Genomic DNA, 20,705 nt, shown 5'->3' with positions numbered 1-20,705 from the left:
TGTCAGCCTCATCACCCACCATGTCATGTCTCAGTGGCCTCTCTGGCATGTGTTCACGGGACATGGTAGGGGATGCACATGCAGCTTCTCCGGGCAAGGCAGCAGAACCAGAGCCTGCAGTGGGGCTTCTAGCACCTGTGAGAGCTGCTGCTCATAGCTCCTGGAACAAAAGGAGGGCTCTTCACAGGAGAACAGTGAGCCGCCTGCCCCTCCCCTTGTCCTGAGGACTCTGCCCCACAGCGCCTCTCACAAGATGATGATAACAGGTGCTAGTGATCTGAGACCACAGAAGGGAGGTGTGAGAAGTTAAAGTTAGCCCTTAGTTGAGCACACTTCCTTTTCCCCTCTCAAACCCTAAACATGATGATTTTTTCTGCTTTTTCATCTGTTTGTATAGTATTCTAACTGACAATTTGGGTTGATTCATCAGATCATGGGATGCTAGATCTAAACAATCAACCAAGCCATCCACTTCACTAGAACACTTCCTGAGCCAGGGTGGATGCTCAGTAAATGTTCACTCAGTGAATCTAATTTGTAAATGAAAAGAAAGACCCTAAGAGAGGAAGGGATCTGGCCAATGTCCTGTAACGGGCTGGTGGCAAGAGTAGAACTAAAACCCAAGTTGCTTGATACAGTCCAGACATGTTCCCTCACACATGACTCATAGAAGATAAGATTTCAGGTTTACAAGCTTCTCATTAATGCCCCTGCAGTATCTCGGCCAGTCATCAATTTGAATGCAGCCAGTGACTAAAAATGTATGATTTTCCAGGTCACCCAGTCCATTCATTTTGTCATTTAGCCAACAGACTTTCGCTTAAGACCTGCTATGTGCCAAAAAGGGCACTGTTTACTAAAGAATCAGAAATGAATGACACATTTCCTGCCCTCAAGAAGTTTATAGTATATGGACAGATCCATACACATCAAGAGAATACAATCCAACAAAGTAAATAGTATCCTGCTCTGACTCTTAAAAATTCTTTCTTCTTTTGAATTAAGTCAGTTTCCCAAGGACAGCGGTCCTTACTTATTAGATCTAATCAACTTAATTTAGGACCACAAAAGTCCACTCCTTATCTTACATAATAGCTCTTCAGATATTTTTAGACAGAGGTCAGTACCCCCGAGTAAGCTAAATTCTTGATTCCTTCAGGATTTTTTTTTTTTTTTGAGAGAGAGTCGGAGGGGGAGGGAATGCAGTGTGGGAAGGGGCAGAGGAAGAAGGAGAGAGAGATTCTGAAGCAGTCTCCATGCCTAGCACCTAGCACAGAACCTGACATGGGGCTCGATCCCACAGCTTTTGAGATTACGACCTGAGCCAAAATCAAAAGTCAGATACTTAACTGACGGAGCCACCCAGGAACTCTTTTTTCAAAATGTGTGTTCACATCCTCTTATCCTTCTCTTCTTACTGTCCAGTGAACATGCTCAAGTTCCTCTGATTCATTTCTTAAATGTGGCTCCTGGATGTGAAGTACTGAACTCCAAATAGGGTCTGAGAGGACAATACAGAGTTACACTTCTTATCAGTCTCTTTATTTTAGACATTGTACATCGAAAACTACAGGGCAAGGAAACGGTAGCTTTGTTGGCCACCAGGCATTCTCTGGAGTCCAACTTCTGTGCCATGCATCACACCCTCTTTCCTTCATTCCCACCTCCCTCCACCTTGTAGTCCTGCTCAGTTTCTCACACAATAACTATTACTGAGCACTTGCTTTGTGTGTAGCATACACCAGACTTTTTGGAGAATCAGACTTAATGCTTGTCTTCAAAGAGCTCCTAGTCTCATTGGTGAAATTCTGTTTGCCCCCAAATAAATAATTAATAACCCAAATGTAATACAATCAAGGGAATAATCATTTTTCCTAGATCCCCTCAGAGCTTCTCCTAATAGTGGTTGGCAAACTTCTGGGTATGATTGAAAACAGATCTCCCAGTTCAAATACCAATGCAGAACTGGCTTTAAGCCCAGGCTGTCAGGGGCTCTGTCAAATTTTTGTCATTGCATTGACCTAGACTGTTACATACTGGAGGCCTTTGAATCCCATCATCTGCACAGAGAGCTGGGGTACCTACAGGGACTGGTATCTCACAGGCCATGGAAGAGCTTTCCAGGACCTGGCACCCTCCCAGTGCCAATCTAAAGTGCAGAGAGAGAAAAGTTCTTTCAGATGTTGGCATAAATCCACCTGTGTTTGGACTTCTGGGAGACAACAGGTTTAATTTGTTTTGATAGTGCTCTTTCCCAGGAGGAAATGTACTCAAACACCCTGCCTTCTTCACATTCAGCATACTGCTTGTTTGCTTTCCTGTTTTACCATGCGGAGTTTCTGTGTGCTTTACATGTATTTATGTGTGTGTGTTTACCCCCAAAAGCCCACATGGCCTTATTTGGATTCATTAGACCAAGTTAGTATGTTGCCTTGGTTCCCAAATGAAAGGCATATATGACCCTTCCTTAAAACCAAGATTCCAACTCTGCCAAGATCTGACCAAACCTCTTTATATGTGCAGTGTTACACTCTTAGCTCTTCAAAATGACTCTCTTAGGTGGGTGCTATTATTAACCCCATTTCACAGACAGGGAAACCAATATTTAGATGACTTGTCATGAGGCACATAGCTGGCGGGAGGCATCCTGGCTCCAGAGCCCATACTCTGGTTCAGGCTATATGCCACAAACTTCGGCTTCCTTGACTTGAGAAAGAACTTGGTTCACCTAGCAGATTCGCCCTTTTAGCTGTGTGACCTTGAGAAAGTGACTTCAGCTTGCAATCTCCAGCTGACAACTGTAAATGTGTGAAATGAAGGCAAAGGTGCCTACTTCTCATAATTGTTGTGAAGAATAAATAAAACTATATGGTATACCTTTCATGTTTCCATTTGAGGGAAGGAGAAGGTGTCTATTAAAGTCTTCTCTCAACCTTGAGCTGCTGGAGAATTAAATCCCAGCTATGGCATCTAGTTTGTCTTCCTCTCTTTTCCTCATTGCCAATAACAAACCCAATCCCCTCTCAGGTTCAAAGAAGATGTAACAGATGTACCCTAAAGTATGCATTTCACTAGCTGCCTTCAAGGTAATATACATCCAGTCGTGTGATTGGCAGTCCCTGAGCCCAAGTTCCTTCCTCTTGCATGAAGCATTACCATCCATCCTACAGAGAAGCCAAAAGGAAGCGCCAGAGAGTGGGTCTCTGCTGCGCAGTAGGTAGACCTTGGTTCCTCAATCGCTGCTCCTCTGCTGCTCTGAAAGAGTTACTGACATCCACATTTACAACTTAAAGAGCGACAAGGGAAGCAGTGAAGAGTTGCCTCTATTGGCTGGGATGCATCACGAGGGAGCTAGAGGAGGCGCTGGGAGATAGGGATCTATGCTGGGTGAGTGGAGAAGAGAGATGGAAAATGACTAGTGAGCTCTGGCCTCACTCACAGCTGATTCCTTCTGTCCTTGGTGCTAGAATCCATCTGCAGGCTTCCATGACCATGGAGGTGTACCTGCCCAGACCAGGGCATGAAGCAGGTGCACTCACACCATGGTCAGCCAGTAAAGGAGAAGAGCCTCCTTTCCTCTTCTAGTGTGAGCGCCCCTGTGAAACAGTAGTACTCTCCTCCGGGCAGGATTTCCTCTGTGATCTCTCCTGGTTTCCTACAAAGTGAGGCTTTGGGATTTCAAAAAAGGAAAGCAAAACGTAAAAGGAAGGAAGGATGTATTTATCAATTGTGATCCTTTCTCACCTTGACACAGTGATGCTGGTGATGGGTGTCTGGGAAAGGGTAGCGAGCAGACACAATAAGGCACTGTAACGGGTTCACCGAGGCATCGGTGATTTCCTCGTCTCCTCTAGGAAGGAGCATTGTCTTCTCCTTCTGCAGATACCCCTTTGTATGTCGAACGATATTTTGTACCACATCCAGAGAACACGCCCACTCCCAACACACATATCCAGAGAATGAGCTAAGGAAACATTTAAGCTCTGCATTCCAATATTGACGGAAGAAAAAACAAGTTCCTGAAAATTAAATCTCCTAGCAGGACCCACTGTTGTGATAGAAGAACAAAAGCTAGGGCAAGAGCCCCACCCCCACCCCCGCCACTCATTCACCAACATACCATACACCCGATTATGAAAATCAGTAATTCATAGGCAGCTGAAACCGCTCAGATCTGAGCGGTCTAAAGATACACCTTCTGCTAAATGAAGGCAGCTGCAGTCTGAAAGACAGCAGAGCAGGAAGGAACGATAGGGGGAAGAAATTCACCAAACACTAATTGGAAACATACCATTTAGGCAATAAAGTTCACACTTCTCCCAAGCCACTGAGTGTCACTTCTGCACTAGCATTTAGTATAGAGATACCTGGTTAGTCGGAGACTCATTATCCATGCGGTCCCAAGTGGACCCCAAGTACTTGAAAGCCTTCCAAAGGGAAGAAAAACTATAGACATAAACATTTCATCCAGAAGAAATATTCTCTAAATGTCTTCCTTCTACTTCCTTGTTGCTATCATAAAATTATTTCATGTCTCCTAAACCAACAGCCTTCTCTGACACCAACAGCCTGGGGCAAGTTTTGAAGCAAACAGGCTTCTAGTCTGTCACATTTAGGGAACAATACTACACCCAGTCACAGAAAATGTATTTTCCTCACTGTTTCACTGGTGAAGGCTTTTTTGGCAGATGATTAACAGGTTTGTATCTTGCATACATCATAAATCAAAATCTAGACAGTGTGTAACACTTATCTGCAATTGATCCATTGATCCTGTTAAAAATGCAACTGGTAACTATGGTAATTTATTAAGAGACATATTTTATACCCTTGGGTTGGATAAGGACTGAACCAGAGAGTTTTAGATCTGGGTGAAATCTCTGAGATCATCTCGTTGAATGCTCTCGGTGATAGCAGCAATGTAGACTACATGTAGACTTTCATAGAATGAGGAGGGACAAAGTCCTGGGATTAATTTAGCCTGTTTAAGAAGTCAGGAAGGCTTGTCAGAGGAGGTGACATTTGAGCTGGATTTGAAAGGACCAGAAGTTGCCATGCAGGGAACCAAAGGAGGAGCAAGTGCAAAAATGAGGAAACAGGTGCAGGAAGATCAGTTGAGAAGGCCAAGGTCCCACAGCCATGCAGTAGCAGAACAGGACCTGGCAGCCAGGCCTCCTGCCTCGGCCCTCTACCCCTTCTGCAGTGCTGCAGGTGGACCCCACCCTCCCCAACTGGACCAACAGCCAGTAGCTTAAAGTGAAAATAATCTTGCCTTAAACTTCACTCAAGGTTCTTAAAAAAAAAAGTAGATTCCACTCCCAGTGTGGAGCCCAATGCAGGGCTTGAACTCATGGCCCCAAGATCAAGACCTGAACTGAGATTAAGCGTCAGATGCTTAACCAACTGAACCACCCAAGGGCCCCCCAGAATTCTTATTTTAAAAATCATATTCAGAATGAAACCTCTGAAGGCATTCTCTATAAAGACACTTATGACTTAAAGGCAGTAGGAACGTGGATTCTTCAGGCAAAGCCGGTGGAGAGCAGAGGCGCTCAGAGCGCTGGCTGGTGAGCCCTGCTCTGCCGAGACCCTGACTGCTTAGCGCTGTGTTGAGAGCACCTGCTGGCTTGGACCCTCTTGTCTTAACTCTATATTAACGGAAAGCGCAGTTCTTGTTAGCAGAGGGACAACATGGAGTGAGTAGAATCTCCCACCCTTTCACAAAAGGAACCACACAAGAGTTTGAACTCTTGAACTCTTTTTAAGTAGTTTCCAAGTTAATAATGGCAGACGGTGGGGAAAGGACTCTAGGGAAATGCACGACGCTGTGAATTCCTCACTACCCCTCTGTCGTTTCCCTTATCGATCCATACCCAAGCCATTCCTCAAGCCCACCTTCTCTGAGAAGCCTTTTCTCTACTGGTTTTGTCCCATATCAGCTGCCAATGCATCAGCCATAAGTGCTCTGTTGCTTTTAAGGCTCAGTGCCCTTCCTTGTCTGGACACCTTTTTAGTACAACTGCTCAATTAATTGTAGACTCAAAAAACTTTAGAACATCTCTGCCATTACCTTCATTTCACATCTGAAGGAGGTAAGGCTCAGAGAGGGGCAGGAAGTTGCTTGAGGCAAACCACCCCCCAGCATGATACTAGAAGAAGGGGCCCCAGAACCAGATCTCTTGACCTCCAGGCAAAGCTTCTTCCACGCCCTGTGCTGCTACCTGGGTGACAGCTATCATCTCATTCTCCCAGTGAGTCTGCACATTTCCTGTGGGCAAGACTCATGTCGTAGATGGTAATATCTCATTTAGCAGAGACCTTAGTCTTGTTTTCATGACTTGTGGTTGGGAGCTAAGACAGCAGGTTGAATCCTTAACTGTCCCACCTTACTCACCCTGCCTCTGCTTTCAATTCTGACTCTGCTAACTCACTCCGAGACCTTGGGTGAGTCACTGCCCTTCCTCTGGGTCTCTATTTCCCTCACTATTAAGTGAGAAAGCATTAGGCTAGCCTCCTGGATCCCTTTCAGCCTTGAGAGCCTAAGAATTTTCTGCCTTACACCTGGGTCCTTTGCTGTCTTCAGGACTGGCCTCACTGTGCATAGATCTAGCACCTTGTTCCTTCTCCAGGCTTCTGCCGTGGAATGAGCTCCTTCAGGGCCCAGATAGTAGAGTATCACCGAAGAAGATCAGTCCTGGGGTCCTGGGGTCCTGGGGTCCTGGGTTCAAATCCTGCCTCCAGGACTCATGTCTTAGTGGTTCTCAGCAGGCTACTTCATCCTTCTCTGAACCTCCTCTTTTTTTCTTTTTCTTTTTAAAACAGGAATAACAATGCACACTTGCAGATCTTTGTTGACAGTGAAGTGAGATAAACTTTGTGGAAGCACATGATACAAAGAAAGAATTCAGTATATAGTGGCTTCTTTCCTTTATTCCACATCCAGCATTATTGAGAAACAGGCTGTTCCAAACAAAGTTTCTAGATAACAGGTTTACTACCTGAAGCTACAAAACATTGACTTTTGTTTTTTATTTTTTGTTTTATTGTTGTTTTGTTTGGTTGGTTTTTTGTTTTGTTTTGGCTAAAGTCTTTCTTAAATGAACTCTGCATTTCCTTGTGGGGTCACACAGAATATACCAAAAGTAACAGGAAGAGTCTCAGAAAATCACATCCCTGCAAAAGATGGGCATGACTGCCTATTCCGGGGGTGCAGGGACGCAAAGGGAATGTGAAAGAAAACTCCTGTGCCATTTGAAAGAGCTTGGATTTTTTCATCTCAGTAAATGGGGAGCCATCGAAGCAGGAGAATGACAAGATGGGATCTGTTTCCAAAGACATCACTCAGACTCATTGCTGGGCGATGACCAAATCAGGGTGGAGAGAATGAGAGGAGGCAGGAGGCCAACCTCCAGGCCGCTGGGTTAGCCCTGGTGGGCTATGGTGGGCAAAAAAACGGAGATGGGAGAAGAGAGGTCTGCAAATGGCCAGTAGCTTTATGAGAAAAAACAAGTTAATGGAATATCAGCCCATTATGAGAAAAACGTAAAGTGCAGAAGAGTGCAAAGAAGACCGTAAGACTCGCCTGATAACCCAGCCTCCACAGATAAGCACTGTTAACAGCTTATATGGTTTCCCCCAGTGTTTTTAGCTGAAGAATTTCTAATGCATTTGTAGATACAAATTTGATATATAAAAACTTGGTTCAGGCAGACATTTTCCAGAACACATCTCTTAGTGTCAACAGAGATGCAGGAAGAGTAAAAATAACATAATTTTTAACTCTATTGGTTCCTTTCAGTGACTAGGCCAGAAGAGCTGGAATGTGCGGGCCCTGGCTAATCTGAAGTTGGATTCCTGGGCCTTCTGGCGGGTAAAGATTTCTTTTCAACTCTCCTCCTCTCTCTCCTCCCCCAGAGTCAGTGGATAACTGTCCCAGCAACTGCTATGGCAACGGGGACTGCATCTCTGGGACCTGCCACTGCTTCCTGGGCTTCCTGGGCCCCGACTGTGGCAGAGGTAAGACCTGTGCCTATGTATGTGTGATCCCCACTCCCCCTGCCCCATGCATCACTCATGTCCCAGCTCTCTACTCAGAGAGCGCCAGACCTCTCAGGCTACCTCCTGCCTCCCATGAGAAGGGACCCCAGAGCCATTCTTCAGAAGCCCCAAGAGGTGGGGGAGTGTCTGCCAGTGGAGCCATGGCTGTGTCAGCCCCATTGTCCACAAGGGCATGACCCAGGAGGTCAGGAGGTTACAGGGACAGCCACGGTGAACCTCGTGTCTGTTGTAGGAGCAGGGGAAGTGGCAGTAGCAGTTCTTTTAAAAAGTTGGCTTCCCTTTTGAGGAGTGCTTAGCCTTTGCCAAGTGCTTGTGGTGGTTTTTTTATTGAGGGGGAGGTGGTATTGTTTTGTTTTAAGATTTTATTTATTTGTTTATTTATTTGAGAGAAACAGTGAGTCAATGAGAGAGCACAAGCAGGAGGAGTGGCAGAGGGAGAAAGAGAAGCAGGCTCCTCAATGAGCAGGGAGCCCAATATGAGGCTCCCTCCCAGAACCCCGGGATCACAACCTGAGCCAAAGACAGACGCTTAACCAACTTAGCCACCCAGGCACCCCTCTTTTTGTTTTGTTTCCTTTTTTTTAAGATTTTATTTATTCATTCATGAGAGACACAGAGAGGCAGAGACACAGGCAGAGGGAGAAGCAGGCTCCATACAGGGTGCCTGACGTGGGACTCTATCCTGGGTCTCCAGGATCACACCCTGGGCTGAAGGCGGTGCTAAACCACTGAGCCACCCAGGCTGCCCCCTCTTTTTGTTTTTTGATCATTGAAGTATAATTGACTTCAATGGGGTACGGTGAGCAAAATGAGCCAAGGGGCTTCGCCATTCACTTCACAGGTGTGGTCTCTCTGGCCTTGGAGCAAGGCCTGCATTACACTCCACTATTGCCATGATCTTTGCTGAGACCACCAAGGGGTGGGGTTTGAGAGGGCAGGCTGCTTTGCTCCACACAGGACCCTAATGTTGCCTCATATTTGGGCACAGACAGCACAAATGATAGCCTCTCCTGAGATGGCTTAAAGGCTACCCTTGCGGTACCCTGTGCATTCGGCCTTCATTTCTGTCCTTGGAGGAGTTAACAGGGCAAAGGCCAAGGGAGCTCTGTAGTCCTGAGGCTCTGGCACTCCACTTGGGAAACTGAAATGGCCCCTCCCTTTGGTCTTCCCACCTCTTCACTCATTCAGCAAGTGTTTGCTTAGTGCCCTTAAGGACTCATTCCTGCGCTAGGGGCTAGGATTAGAGCACTGAGCGAGGCCCAGGCCCAGTCTGGTGGCAAGACCAACAAGTACGTAGATGATGACTAAGCAGTCATTAGCAAGTGGAACACGCCGCAGCAAGGTTGAATTCAGGCAGCTCTCATCAGAGTAGAAGAGAGAGGCTCTCTTAGCTCGGACGTGATGAGGACTAGGAAAAGCTCCCTGGATGGGGTGACACTGGAATCCAGACCCGACACTTGAATTACTGTTCATCAGTGGAAGGCGGGGATGGTTTTTCAGAGTGCCGAGCAAACGCCATGATCTGATACTGTTTGGGGGATTCTGCTTGTTTTTCCTATTGTGGAAAAGAGTCAGTGTGAGACAGCAGAGCTGCAGCCCTAGGGAGCCACAGTGATTACCTGCTGAGTGCCTTCAAAAGGAAAGAAGTCAGGTGGGGGCCCAGGGAAGATGGTGCAGAGAAAAGAGATAAGTCATTCCTTCTCACAAGAATTACTGTCTCATCCCATACACACTTAAACTTGAGAGTCGTGTGTAAAACAGCCTTACTGTATCTCGGTAAGGCTGGTAGCTACTTGTGGCACAATGCAATATAATTTATTTTTATATAGTGTCCTTCATGCAGATGATCACAAAACACTTTATGCTACGGCACAGAATGGAAAGTTAATACTTTAAAGAGCCAGGTTGGGCTCAGCTATTCTCTTAAGAGGGCAGTAGTGCATGGAGCTCGAGTGGAACCTGAAATGTAAGAAAAAGCCGAGATTCGCTGGGTTAGAGAGACAGTAGGTGGTGCTGCAGATGGGGTACAGTGAGCAAAATGGAATGCCGTTAGGAGAGTGCTGGAGGAGAGATGGGGGCAGGCAAAAGGCCCACCTGTCGTCTTTTCCAATAAGACCAAGGAACAGATGGAAGCTTCCTGCATAAGGGTCCTGGCCCCCGCCATGCTGCACCTGTTAGTATGAGGGGAACAGAGGAAAGCAGACTTTAGTGGGCACTAGATCCACCAGGCCCTGCACTGCACACCCTAGCCTACAATTCCAGATGTGCTTAAACTGGAATGAAGGGACGCCTCGGTGGCTCAGTGGTTGAGCATCTGCCTTTGGCTCAGGTAGTGATCCTGGGGTCCTGGGATCGAGTCCTGCATCAGGCTTTCCGCAGGGAGCCTGCTTCTCCCTCTGCCTGTGTGTCTGCCTCCCTCTGTATGTATCTGTCATGAATAAATAAATAAAATCTTTAAAAAAATAAACTGAAATGAAGTACAGCAAGAGACGCAGATGGATGGATACACATGGGTATTGTGGCAAAGCACTTGAGGCTCTTGGTCTAGCCTGTAGGCCAAAGGGAGAAAGAGACAAAGGCAAGTGGGATGTGCTGGGCATTCATTTATGCCAGACTTCTCCATGCTCCATCTCCGCAGCCTCCTGCCCCGTGCTCTGTAGTGGAAATGGCCAGTACATGAAGGGCCGATGCCTGTGCCACAGCGGATGGAAGGGCGCCGAGTGTGATGTGCCCACCAGCCAGTGCATCGATGTGGCCTGCAGCAACCATGGCACCTGCATCATGGGCACGTGCATCTGCAACCCTGGCTACAAGGGCGAGAGCTGTGAGGAAGGTAGGACGCTGGCAGGCAGCTCCAGCAGCCGGCTCTGGGACGGGCCTGCTCTCAGCTGCCAGGAGCACCTCCAGGAAGCCAGTGGAAGCTCCACCCAGAGCCAGCCACCCAGCAGCAGCAATCATTAACAGAAGAGGCCAGGCAAATTGGGAGTCCTAGTTGGTGAAGGGAAGAGAAGCATCATACAGGGAGTACTTACTGTCTACAGAGTCTCTGTCCTAGAAGCCTTAGATCATTTCACCTCAAACCCAGTAGGGTGAGGTAATTATCTTGGTTTTATTTTAGGGGAACTTGGACTCAGAGAGTCAGATGACCTGCCCAGGGTCATACAGCTTGAGGCAGCAGAGCTGGGGCTGAGCCCACTGTTTCTGGTCCCACAGCCCAGGATCTTTCTCTTGTCTCTTGGTTCATATGCTCTCCATGTCTCAAGTATGAGTCTGTTACAGACCCTCACACTCTGCCTTCTGTTAGCACAGGGGTGTGTATGTGTGTGAATGTGTATGTATAGCCCATAGGTGCTTGTGAGTGTGTCTCTCTCCTTCATAAAGTAAACTATGTCTGTGTAGTGGAGGCTAGAAAGTGAGCTGCCACTTTAGCAGCGTGCCAGTTCTTTCCTAGGCAATCTAACCTGGTGAGGTAAGTGAGCATTTCTGTGGCCTGAGGATAGGCAGTGGTGGGCCTGTGATCATGGAGCTGACCAGTGGTGGGTCCATGGTCATGGAGCTCAACAGTGACACAGCCAGGGTCATAGAGCTGACCAGTGGTGGCCCATGGTCATAGAGCTGACCAGTGACATAGCCAGGGTTATGGAGCTGCCCGTAGCAGGACCACAGTCATGGAGCTGACCAGTGGCGGGCCCATGTACATGGAGCTGACCATGGCAGGGCCATGAGCATGTAGGTGACTAGTGGCAGGGCCAAAGTCATGGAGCTGATCAGTGGCAGGCCCATGGACATGGAGCTAACCAGTGGTGGGCCTATGGTCATGGAGCTGACCAGTGGCAGGGCCAGGGTAATAGAGCTGACCAGTGGCATGCCTATGGACATGGAGCTGACCAGTGACACAGCCAGGGGCACGGACCTCACCAGTGTCAGGCCTGTGGTCATGGAGTTAGCCAATGACACAGCCAGGGTAATGGAGCTGGCCAGTGGTAAGGCCAGGGTCATGGAGCTAACCAGCGGCACGCTGGTGGTCATGGAGCTAGCTAACAGCAGGAATGGGACCCAACCCAAGTCTTCTTACCTCAGAACCCTTTCTTGCCTGCATGGGATTTGTAGATGAATGAGGTCTTGTTCACAAGCAATATCGAGTGGCTTTTAAGAGTGCATTCTCTGGGTCAGATGTAGGTTTGAGTCCTTGTTGTACCACTAATAGCCTCACTTCCCTCATCAATAAAATGGGAATTCCTTCCTCCGAGGACCATCATAAGGATTGAATTAAATGACCCATGTAAAGCGCTTAGCTCAGTGTCTGACACATAATAAATGCCCCATAAATGTTAGGTCTTATATTATTAGTATTATTCTGGGGACAATTGAAGCGCATTTCCTGTTTCACTCCACTCATTTTATCCAATGTCTTTGGAAACGGGTGGATATGGCTGTTGAAACTGGAAAACAATGCTAATAGGCTTCCCTCCCACTCCCTACCATCTAGGGCATGGGAGTCTTTGCAGTGGATGGAAGAGGCTCCAAGGAGAGCTAGCCTTCTAACCCATTTGGGATTTAACACTTAGGCCCCTCTCAAGGTATCATTTCTCTAAAAAAAATGAAAGAAAAAGGAGAGGCAATATAACGGGCCCACTTTAAAAGAGTGGGGAACAGGAAGGGATTAGCCTCTGAGAAGCAGCGCCTCTCCGAGACAGGCTGCCAGTAAACCCCAAGTGCGCCTGGAGGTCCTGATTCAGACCTATTAACTTCAAGGGGGATTACTTTGGGCTGAGAGAAGAGGAGCGCCAGCCTCCAGAAGAAAGGAACTCGGCTTTGTGACCTTCACATCTGTGCTCCCTTTCATTTTAGTCAGTTGAGGCGAAGACTCTGAGAAGAGAAAGACAAAAAGAAGATTCTTCTGGAAACAATGGGGCCATGCCACCCCAAACCCTACTGTGTCATGTGGGCAGGGAAGGGTACCTTGTCCCTTCTGCACAGCGCCCCAGCAGGCAGGGTTACTTACAAAGGGGGGGGGGGTTGTTTAGCGCACTGATTTACGTTATCTGTTTGAAAAGCAATGTTTTTGCTGCTCTTTTCTGAGGAGAGCCATCTGGTACTGATTCCTCTTATTATTTCTGTTTCCCTGGTGAAGCGTCATTGCAAAGTCCTTGTGTTTGTAAGGGGGCTTCTTAGGGCCTTCCCCACTGCTCTCTCTCCCCCTCCCTCAGATCTATTCTGAAGGGTTTCACCATGTTTATAAAATATCAGCTAACAAGCTTGGGTTTTTTCCCCCTTCTCTCCCTCTTCTTCTTCTGAAGTTTATTGCCCCATATTTTTTAAAGCCTGAACTGTGCCAACAGGACGCTTGGAGGGAGTTCGGAGAGGGACAGAAGAGAACACCTTCTACCTTGTGCAGAGCAAAGTGACACTGTGTTTTGGTCCTGAAGAGCATCTCAAGAGCTTGTGTGGCCACTGAGGCAGGGAACAGTTTTGGGAAAGAGTTATGTTTGCAGCTTGGCCATGCGGACCTCCTCAGTTTGTCAGTGAGCTAAGCTTCTGCAAGATATCTTGGCTTGGGCAGCCCGGCTGGCTCGGCGGTATAGCGCCGCCTTCGGCCCAGGGTGTGATCCTGGAGACCCGGGATCGAGTCCCACGTCGGGCTCCCTGCATGGAGCCTGCTTCTCCCTCTGCCTGTGTCTCTGCCTCTCTCTCTCTCTCTCTCTCTCTCTGTGTGTGTGTCTCATGAATAAATAAATAAAATCTTAAACAACAACAAAAAAAAGATATCTTGGCTTGAGCGGCCAGCTCTGTAGAGGGAAAAAAGGTAACTGTTTGGCCTGTCTTCTAAGCAGAAACGAAGTTAGACGGTCTCTGCGCAGAGTTCAGCCCACTTCCCTGGCAGCTTCTCCCTGACTCCTTTCAGCATAGAACTCCCCCGCCCCAGAGGGCAGCTGGGTCTCCCCACGTGACCCACGGCTCCCAGGGAAAGAAATGTCATTCGTGAAACGGTCTTACTATGCTAGAAAGAAGACAACTTCCATCCCATCCTGCAGTCCCCGTCATCCCAGAGGCCCCAGAAGCGAGGGCAGATCCAAGGTGACGGAGGAGGACGTCTCTAGCAGGGCGTCGCGGTGCCCTAGATAACGGCGGGACGAATCGGGTCAGCAGGGACGGCGTCGTCCCTGCAGGAAGCTCCCCCAGCCCGTTGAGCCCAGCTGCCCCCCTTGAGGTGGGGTCCTCCTTGAGTCTTCCTCACAATCCATAGCCACGTGGCCAAATGAGCCTTCAGAAGCTTCTGGTGCTGGAGGGGTTCCTGTCCTCAGTGCCTCTGGTCTTCCTTCCCAGCCCCGCCGCCTTCTGAGAGGTGTGGGATTCACTTTGCTGGTTCCGGGGTCCCTCTCAGACTGATTGTGTCTGAGGAACAGGACTGTGACGCCAAGGGCCTCTTGCTAGACTTGGCACCCCCTCGCCTTGCTCGCTAACAGTGCAGATTTATAGATTCAACCTCGAGGGCGCCTCAGAGACAGCTTCCACCCCAAGCCTGGGCCCAGGCGCTCCCAGCACGGGAAGTACTTTTACGGGCCTCAGAGCAGGAACTGCTGAGTCGTTTCCTGTCAAGTTGGAAAGCTCTCTGGACCTGGGGAATTATCATAGTAGCCTAATGGGCCAGAATAATCCTTCTGAGGTTCTGAGATATAAGGCCGGTCATGAAGATATATCACTATTATTGTTTTTATTATTTTTAATTACCAGGAACTTCAACGGGTCATGCTTTAACCATTGTTAAGTGGTGTCCAGAGACCGTGAGAGAAGATTCTTTGCCTTCGTTTGGCTTTATTAATTCTCCATTTTGCTCCATTTCTTTTCTTGCTTTGTTTGGCCTTTATTTCTATTTTTTCACCACTTACATCTGTATATATGTATGTGTGTATTTTTGAACCAGTAGGATTACAGAAGAATTAGCAAGAGATGCGTACCAGGAAAAAGTGATTCAAATTTAAATGTCTCCGCTTACTGCTGTGTGATCTTGGGCAAGTTATTTAACCTCTCTGGGCTTTAATTTTCTCACCTGTGAAATAAGGACAGTAAGGGTATCTACCCCGAAGAATCATTGCTAGAGTTAAATGAGACTATGTATATAAATGGTTGGATAGCAAAATATGGCCCAGAAGAGGGACTACATTAATACTACTTGTTACTGTCCTTGTTCCCATGATTCAGTTGTTAGCAAATCATTGCTCCTGACTTCCGACCTTCAGATTTCTCATTTAGGTCATTAAGTTGAACTCCTTTTCAAAACCCAAAAAGTGAAAGAGCTGTCTTGATAAGCTGGCCCTCAGACAGGCGTCCTGTTCCCAGAATGTGGTCATTTGTATAGTCTCTGTCCCTTTGTGACTATGATTTTAACACACCCAGCCTGGATTTCCCCATATTTTCTGCAAAAGTCAAATATATGGGCTTATAAAATTTAATTACTTGATTAAGTAAAAGCATGTCTGAATTATAAATAAAGTAAGAGCACCTCTGACCAGTTTGCCCAAGTCACACCGCCAAATGTCCTGATAGGATAGAAAAGTAACTTCTCTGCAATGGTTTACAGCTCACACAGTCCTTTCAAGCCCTCAGTGTCCTCATTAGCAACTGAAAGGTAGATGATTTTGACCCGGGAAGTTGGGAGGAGGTACACGACTTGGCGGTGGTCACAGAACTAGTGCCTTTTGGCCCGTGACCCTTGAACCTAGGACCTCAGAGATCAGATGCCAAGTTCCATCCTGTGGAGCACAGGGCTTCCTCCTGAGGAAGGAGGGTGACCACACTCTCTGCAGCACTCTCAACCCTTTTTTTCCAACTGCTGCATGTTACAGCCCTACCAGGACACCACTTTCCCCTACAATTGCAAGAGGAACAGGAATCCTCTGCCTTCCTGAAATAAAAGATCTCACAACTTTTGGGTAGAGTTGGACTGGCCTTTGCCAACTCTTGTCTTCCTTCTGCTGCCTTTTGCACTTTCCGTGTGAACTGGAGCCGGGTTATAAGTTGGCCCTCAGTGCTCTCCTTCTGCTTTCTCTGTGCGGTGCTTTATGAAGATTAGAGGTCTCTTGTTAATTTTGTGCAGCCCTGTAAACAACACTTTGATTTAAGAAAATCAGCCCTGGTAAAACAAGTGTTGGCTTTGAAATCAGACAGACCTGTCTTCAGATCCCTCTCTGGCAGGGTTGACTGTATGATCTGGCATAAATTATTTACCTCTCTGAGCCTTAATTTCCTCATCTGTACTATACTGGGTGATGGAAGAAACTGAATCTGATGATATACGTAAAGCACTTCTTACAGTGCAAGCACAGAGCAGGTAACCCACAATCTTACTCTCCTTTCTCTATCTCTGGGTTAGTCTCTTGACACAACTTTGACCTTAGGCTCCAGAAGCCCTGCTGGGGTTGCTTGGCTGTTTGCTACAGCTATCTAGTTCACCCCCTACATGAGGAGAAGCTGTGCAAAGCCACTGCATATAATTTTGAACAGTCATTGAAATGTCTGCCCTCTGGGAAGTGAGGTTTGAACCTTTGTGTCAATCACAAGAAGTTTGAGAAGGTGATAAAATCTAATTTAACGCAAACTTAAATGCAAAAAAAATTCTCTTTTAAATTAAGGAATCCCTTTTAGTCCCACATTCAAGATGAGACTGTATTATGAAGTGGTAAACAATAATAGTTTATTCAACAAAGATTTCTGGAGTACCTCCTATGCACTGAGCACTGTTCCAGGAGTGGGATGCACAGAGGGAAAAAGATGAAGTCTTGTCCGCTAACTGGTGCAGTTATTACAGATGTAGCAGCCACTGAGTACTACTCTAACACTTGATATATATATATATATATTTTTTTTTTTTTTAAAGTAGGCTCCACACTCCACAGTGGACTGGCGAGCTAGCCAGGTGCCCCTTGATTTGTATTTCTTATTCCATCACCCCAACAAAGCAAGAAGTAGGAATATGTATCCACATTTTACAGGTAAGGGAACTGAACCTCCGATAGGTCAACAGTCAACTACCTATAGAGCCAGGAACCCGGGGCAACCATTTGTTGATTCTTTCTCTTTACTATGTCAAGTGGCCTCTCCACAGGAAACCTGTGTCCTCTTACCAGCGTGAAGTCCCTCCATACAGTGTGTAGTTCACTTACAGAAGCCTCTCCTTTGCCGGTCAGATGCTTACCTCTCTGCTCTGCATCACAGTGGACTGCATGGACCCCACCTGTTCAGGCCGCGGTGTCTGCGTGAGAGGCGAGTGCCACTGCTCCGTGGGATGGGGAGGCACCAACTGTGAGACGCCCAGGGCCACGTGCTTGGACCAGTGTTCGGGCCATGGAACCTTCCTCCCAGACACTGGCCTCTGCAGCTGTGACCCAAACTGGACAGGACACGACTGTTCTATTGGTAAGTGTGAGGAGGAAGGCATGATGTAGCTGGAAGAAAGAGCTTTCCACTCTAACATGTTTGCGGTTCATTTCAGTCAGTGATCTGACCCTGTTCTCAGTCATGCAGCGATGGGATTACTCAGATCTCTGAGTGCTTTGCTTCTTCCCCTGAACTCCATCCTTGAGCACCTGTACTTTTAGATTGGCAAAAGATTCAGAAATCAATCTTCACATCATTCCTTCCATGTGACCGCCTTCAAAGTCAAAATATTGTCCTGTAACCATGTAAATTAGAATAATAGATTGAAATCTCATCTCTCATGTTTACAGTAGTCATTCCTAGAGGCAAGGCCATAGGGAACAGTGTACCTAGGTGAGACCTACAGGGATGAGGCTTAAAAGACTCACATCCATGAATGGATGAACAGTCACATGAATCTGACTTTTGATTTCAGCTCAGGTCGTGATCTTAGGGTCATGAGATGGAACCCCATGTCAGACTTCCCTGCTCAGAGAGCCTGCTTGGGCTGCTTGGGATTCTCTCTCTCTCCCTCTCTCTCCCTCTCCCCTACCTCTTAAAAAAACCAACCAAACAAAAAAAGGCCTCAGGTCCCAGCTATCAAACCCTCTGGTTTCACCCATTCATCAGGATGAAGCCTGAACGCAGCGTAGTATTTAGGGTTCTCCGTGACCTGATCCCCACTTGCCATTCTGGCCAGATTCTCTTTTAGGCAGTGAGCTCCACGTGGACAGTGTCTCTTCGCTCTGCATGCCCAAGACTCAGCACAGGCCTGGCTCGTGGCAGCTGCATAAATATTGATGAATGGATAATGAATACATGAAAGAACACATAATTGAATGTGTTCTTCATTGTCATGTTCAGTGCATATATAGAAGGCTTACACATATAACATTCAGAGTATAAGCACATTGACACCCTTCTGTTCATAAGCACTTGATGATCTGTAGACCCTCCCCAGGCGAGGGCTAAATGAGAACAGGTGTAAATCACCTAGCACAGTACTGGTACGTGGTCGGTTTGTTCACTTCTCAGATCTCATTTCAACAGTGTCCACTGTTTAAATCCACCTTTTGTGAGAAAGGTATCACCTCTGTTTTACAGATGTACATAGTACTTCAGTCGATGAATACTTCTGAACACCTGCTATGTACTAGACACTCTTCTAATCAGAGATCCAAAGAGATAAGAAAGTCTCCTTTGTTGAGTTCCACTGAGGGAGGAAGGGAAGGGAGACAGCAAGCACACAAATGAAAAGAAATAAATTGATAAAGAAGCTTAGGCAAATGTGAAAATGTTTACATAATCCCACCCCAGGACACACAGCTAAAAAGTAGCGGCATCTTATCTCCAGCTATTTTTGTTGGTTTTTTTTTTACTTAAATCACTTTCTTTACCACACCACACTATTTAAACAAAGTGCAGCTCAAATTACCTCATTTTTTGGCATGTTGTGTTATGATCCTTCTTGTGATCAGGAAAAATGGTCGAGGCCTTTTGGCAAAAATGAGATCCATGTAGCATTTGGACCTTTGGAGTGCTCTGAACTACCTTGCCCCATCGAAAGGAGAACTGATGTTCAGTTCACAGTCTAAATTGGACTTTTGTCCTTGTCTGCAAAGCTTGTGTTAAGACATGATTGCAAACACAGATGCGCAGGGTCTTAGGAATAATTCTTTTTATATAGCTCTGTTTATAGCAATATAATAAATGGTCCTCTCGAAGCTACACTGGGTTGTATTGTTTGTTATGTGGCCACAAAGCTAATTTATGATCGGCATATAACTGTCCATGCATTGTTAATCCCTGATGAAACTGTACAGCCTTTCACGGAGGCAGGTATAACTTTGGGTGAGATCACTAAGTATTCTTTAGTTGGTCCTGCAAAAGGAGACAGCAGACCCATTGGGAGGGACATTGAATAGACCATGAGAGCTTGTCTTCCTCAACTCTGCATACACCACTTCCCATAACTGGTGTCAAATTTGTGTGGCCTCATGTGCAACGACAGGGAGCTCCAAGTGATGAGAAGCGTCCCGGAGCCAAACAGACCTTGGTTCAAACATTGGCCCTGCTACATACTAGTTACAACTTTGGGCAAATTCCTTCAGGTCCCTAAGCTGTGAAATGGAGGTGGTAACGGTACCTACCTTCTGGGGTTATTATTTGGAAAATTATTATGTGGTGAATTATTTAAAATGATATTAAAGAAGCACTTAGCATGCTACTCAGATCACGATACGGGCTCAGTAAATGTTAGCGGTTGTTATGATTATGATTAAAACAGCCCCTGATGAGAGCCCTTGATGTTAATGAAGACATTTCATAGGGTCAAGATGAAATATGGCCTCTCAGGAATGTGGATTATAGTTTTTAAATCTCCAGCCTACAGCTGACTCACAGTGTCATGACTGCCACCAGGCCAGGGATTTCAAAGGTGGCTTCAAAATGACTGCCTCCCCTGGCAACGGTAATAGCAATTTGTGTTTGTCGAGTGCTTCACAGCTTACAGAGATATTTCACACAGGTGCATGCACACGATGGTCCCGTGGGTGAGGTGACCAGGTATGACATCATCTGAATCCTCCCCTGGGGGTTCAGGGGGTCACCAGACTCAGCTAAGGCACACTGGTACCTGAGGAGGCGGCAGCCGAAGTTCCGCCTGGAGCCCCAGGCCTTGCCTGCTTCCCAGCTCTCTGTGTTGCCTCTCCACAGGCCGCTTTCTCCTCAGCTGTCACTTCCCCTCCAGAAGCCTGTCGGAAGGCTAGCGATAGCACTTGGAAGGTGATTTTCTCTCTCTCCACCCCCTCCCTGCCCGCCCCCCCCCCCCCCATATCGGCAGTACCTGCCTGGGCTCAGTCCCAGCACCTCCATGTGCTAAGTGTATGACCTTGGCAGGGTCCTGGCTTTTCTCCACTTTAGTTTCCTGATCTGGAACCTAGAGATAATAGCATCTTCCTCAAAGGTCATGTGATCATTAAATTATAGGATATATGTTTGCACATAAAATAGTGCCTGAGTGGAGTGAGCAAGCATCTTTCTCCTGCCTCCCTTCCAAGGGCATTTTCACCAAGTGGAAGCTGTTTGAAAACAATTTTGCCACGAAGCTAAGCAAGAGATGCCTTATGGATGCCACTGGATCCCACTGGATCCACTGGATGCCACTGAAGCTGGAACATAGAGACAGTCTCTATGTTCAGGGGGTGAGCTACAAGGTAGTGGGACAGGCA

The 20,705-nt window shown here is 47.0% G+C and overlaps 1 protein-coding gene across 5 annotated transcripts in view; it reads left to right on the top strand.

The window, feature by feature from the left end:
- The window catches only part of TENM4 (teneurin transmembrane protein 4), a 2,813,748-nt gene that overhangs the window by 2,654,076 nt on the left and 138,967 nt on the right, over nucleotides 1-20,705 (top strand). For all 5 annotated transcript variants that reach the window (XM_072794810.1, XM_072794811.1, XM_072794814.1 and 2 more), the window contains 3 exons: nucleotides 7,915-8,016; nucleotides 10,697-10,891; nucleotides 17,275-17,475. In XM_072794810.1, the coding sequence (XP_072650911.1) occupies nucleotides 7,915-8,016; nucleotides 10,697-10,891; nucleotides 17,275-17,475 (498 nt within the window). The remainder of the gene's footprint in view (nucleotides 1-7,914; nucleotides 8,017-10,696; nucleotides 10,892-17,274; nucleotides 17,476-20,705) is intronic.

Source organism: Canis lupus, chromosome 23 (assembly GCF_048164855.1).
Source record: "Canis lupus baileyi chromosome 23, mCanLup2.hap1, whole genome shotgun sequence".
Lineage (NCBI taxonomy): Eukaryota > Metazoa > Chordata > Mammalia > Carnivora > Canidae > Canis > Canis lupus.
The sequence above is the reverse complement of the archived record's forward strand: the minus strand, read 5'-3'. Positions and strand labels throughout refer to the sequence as shown.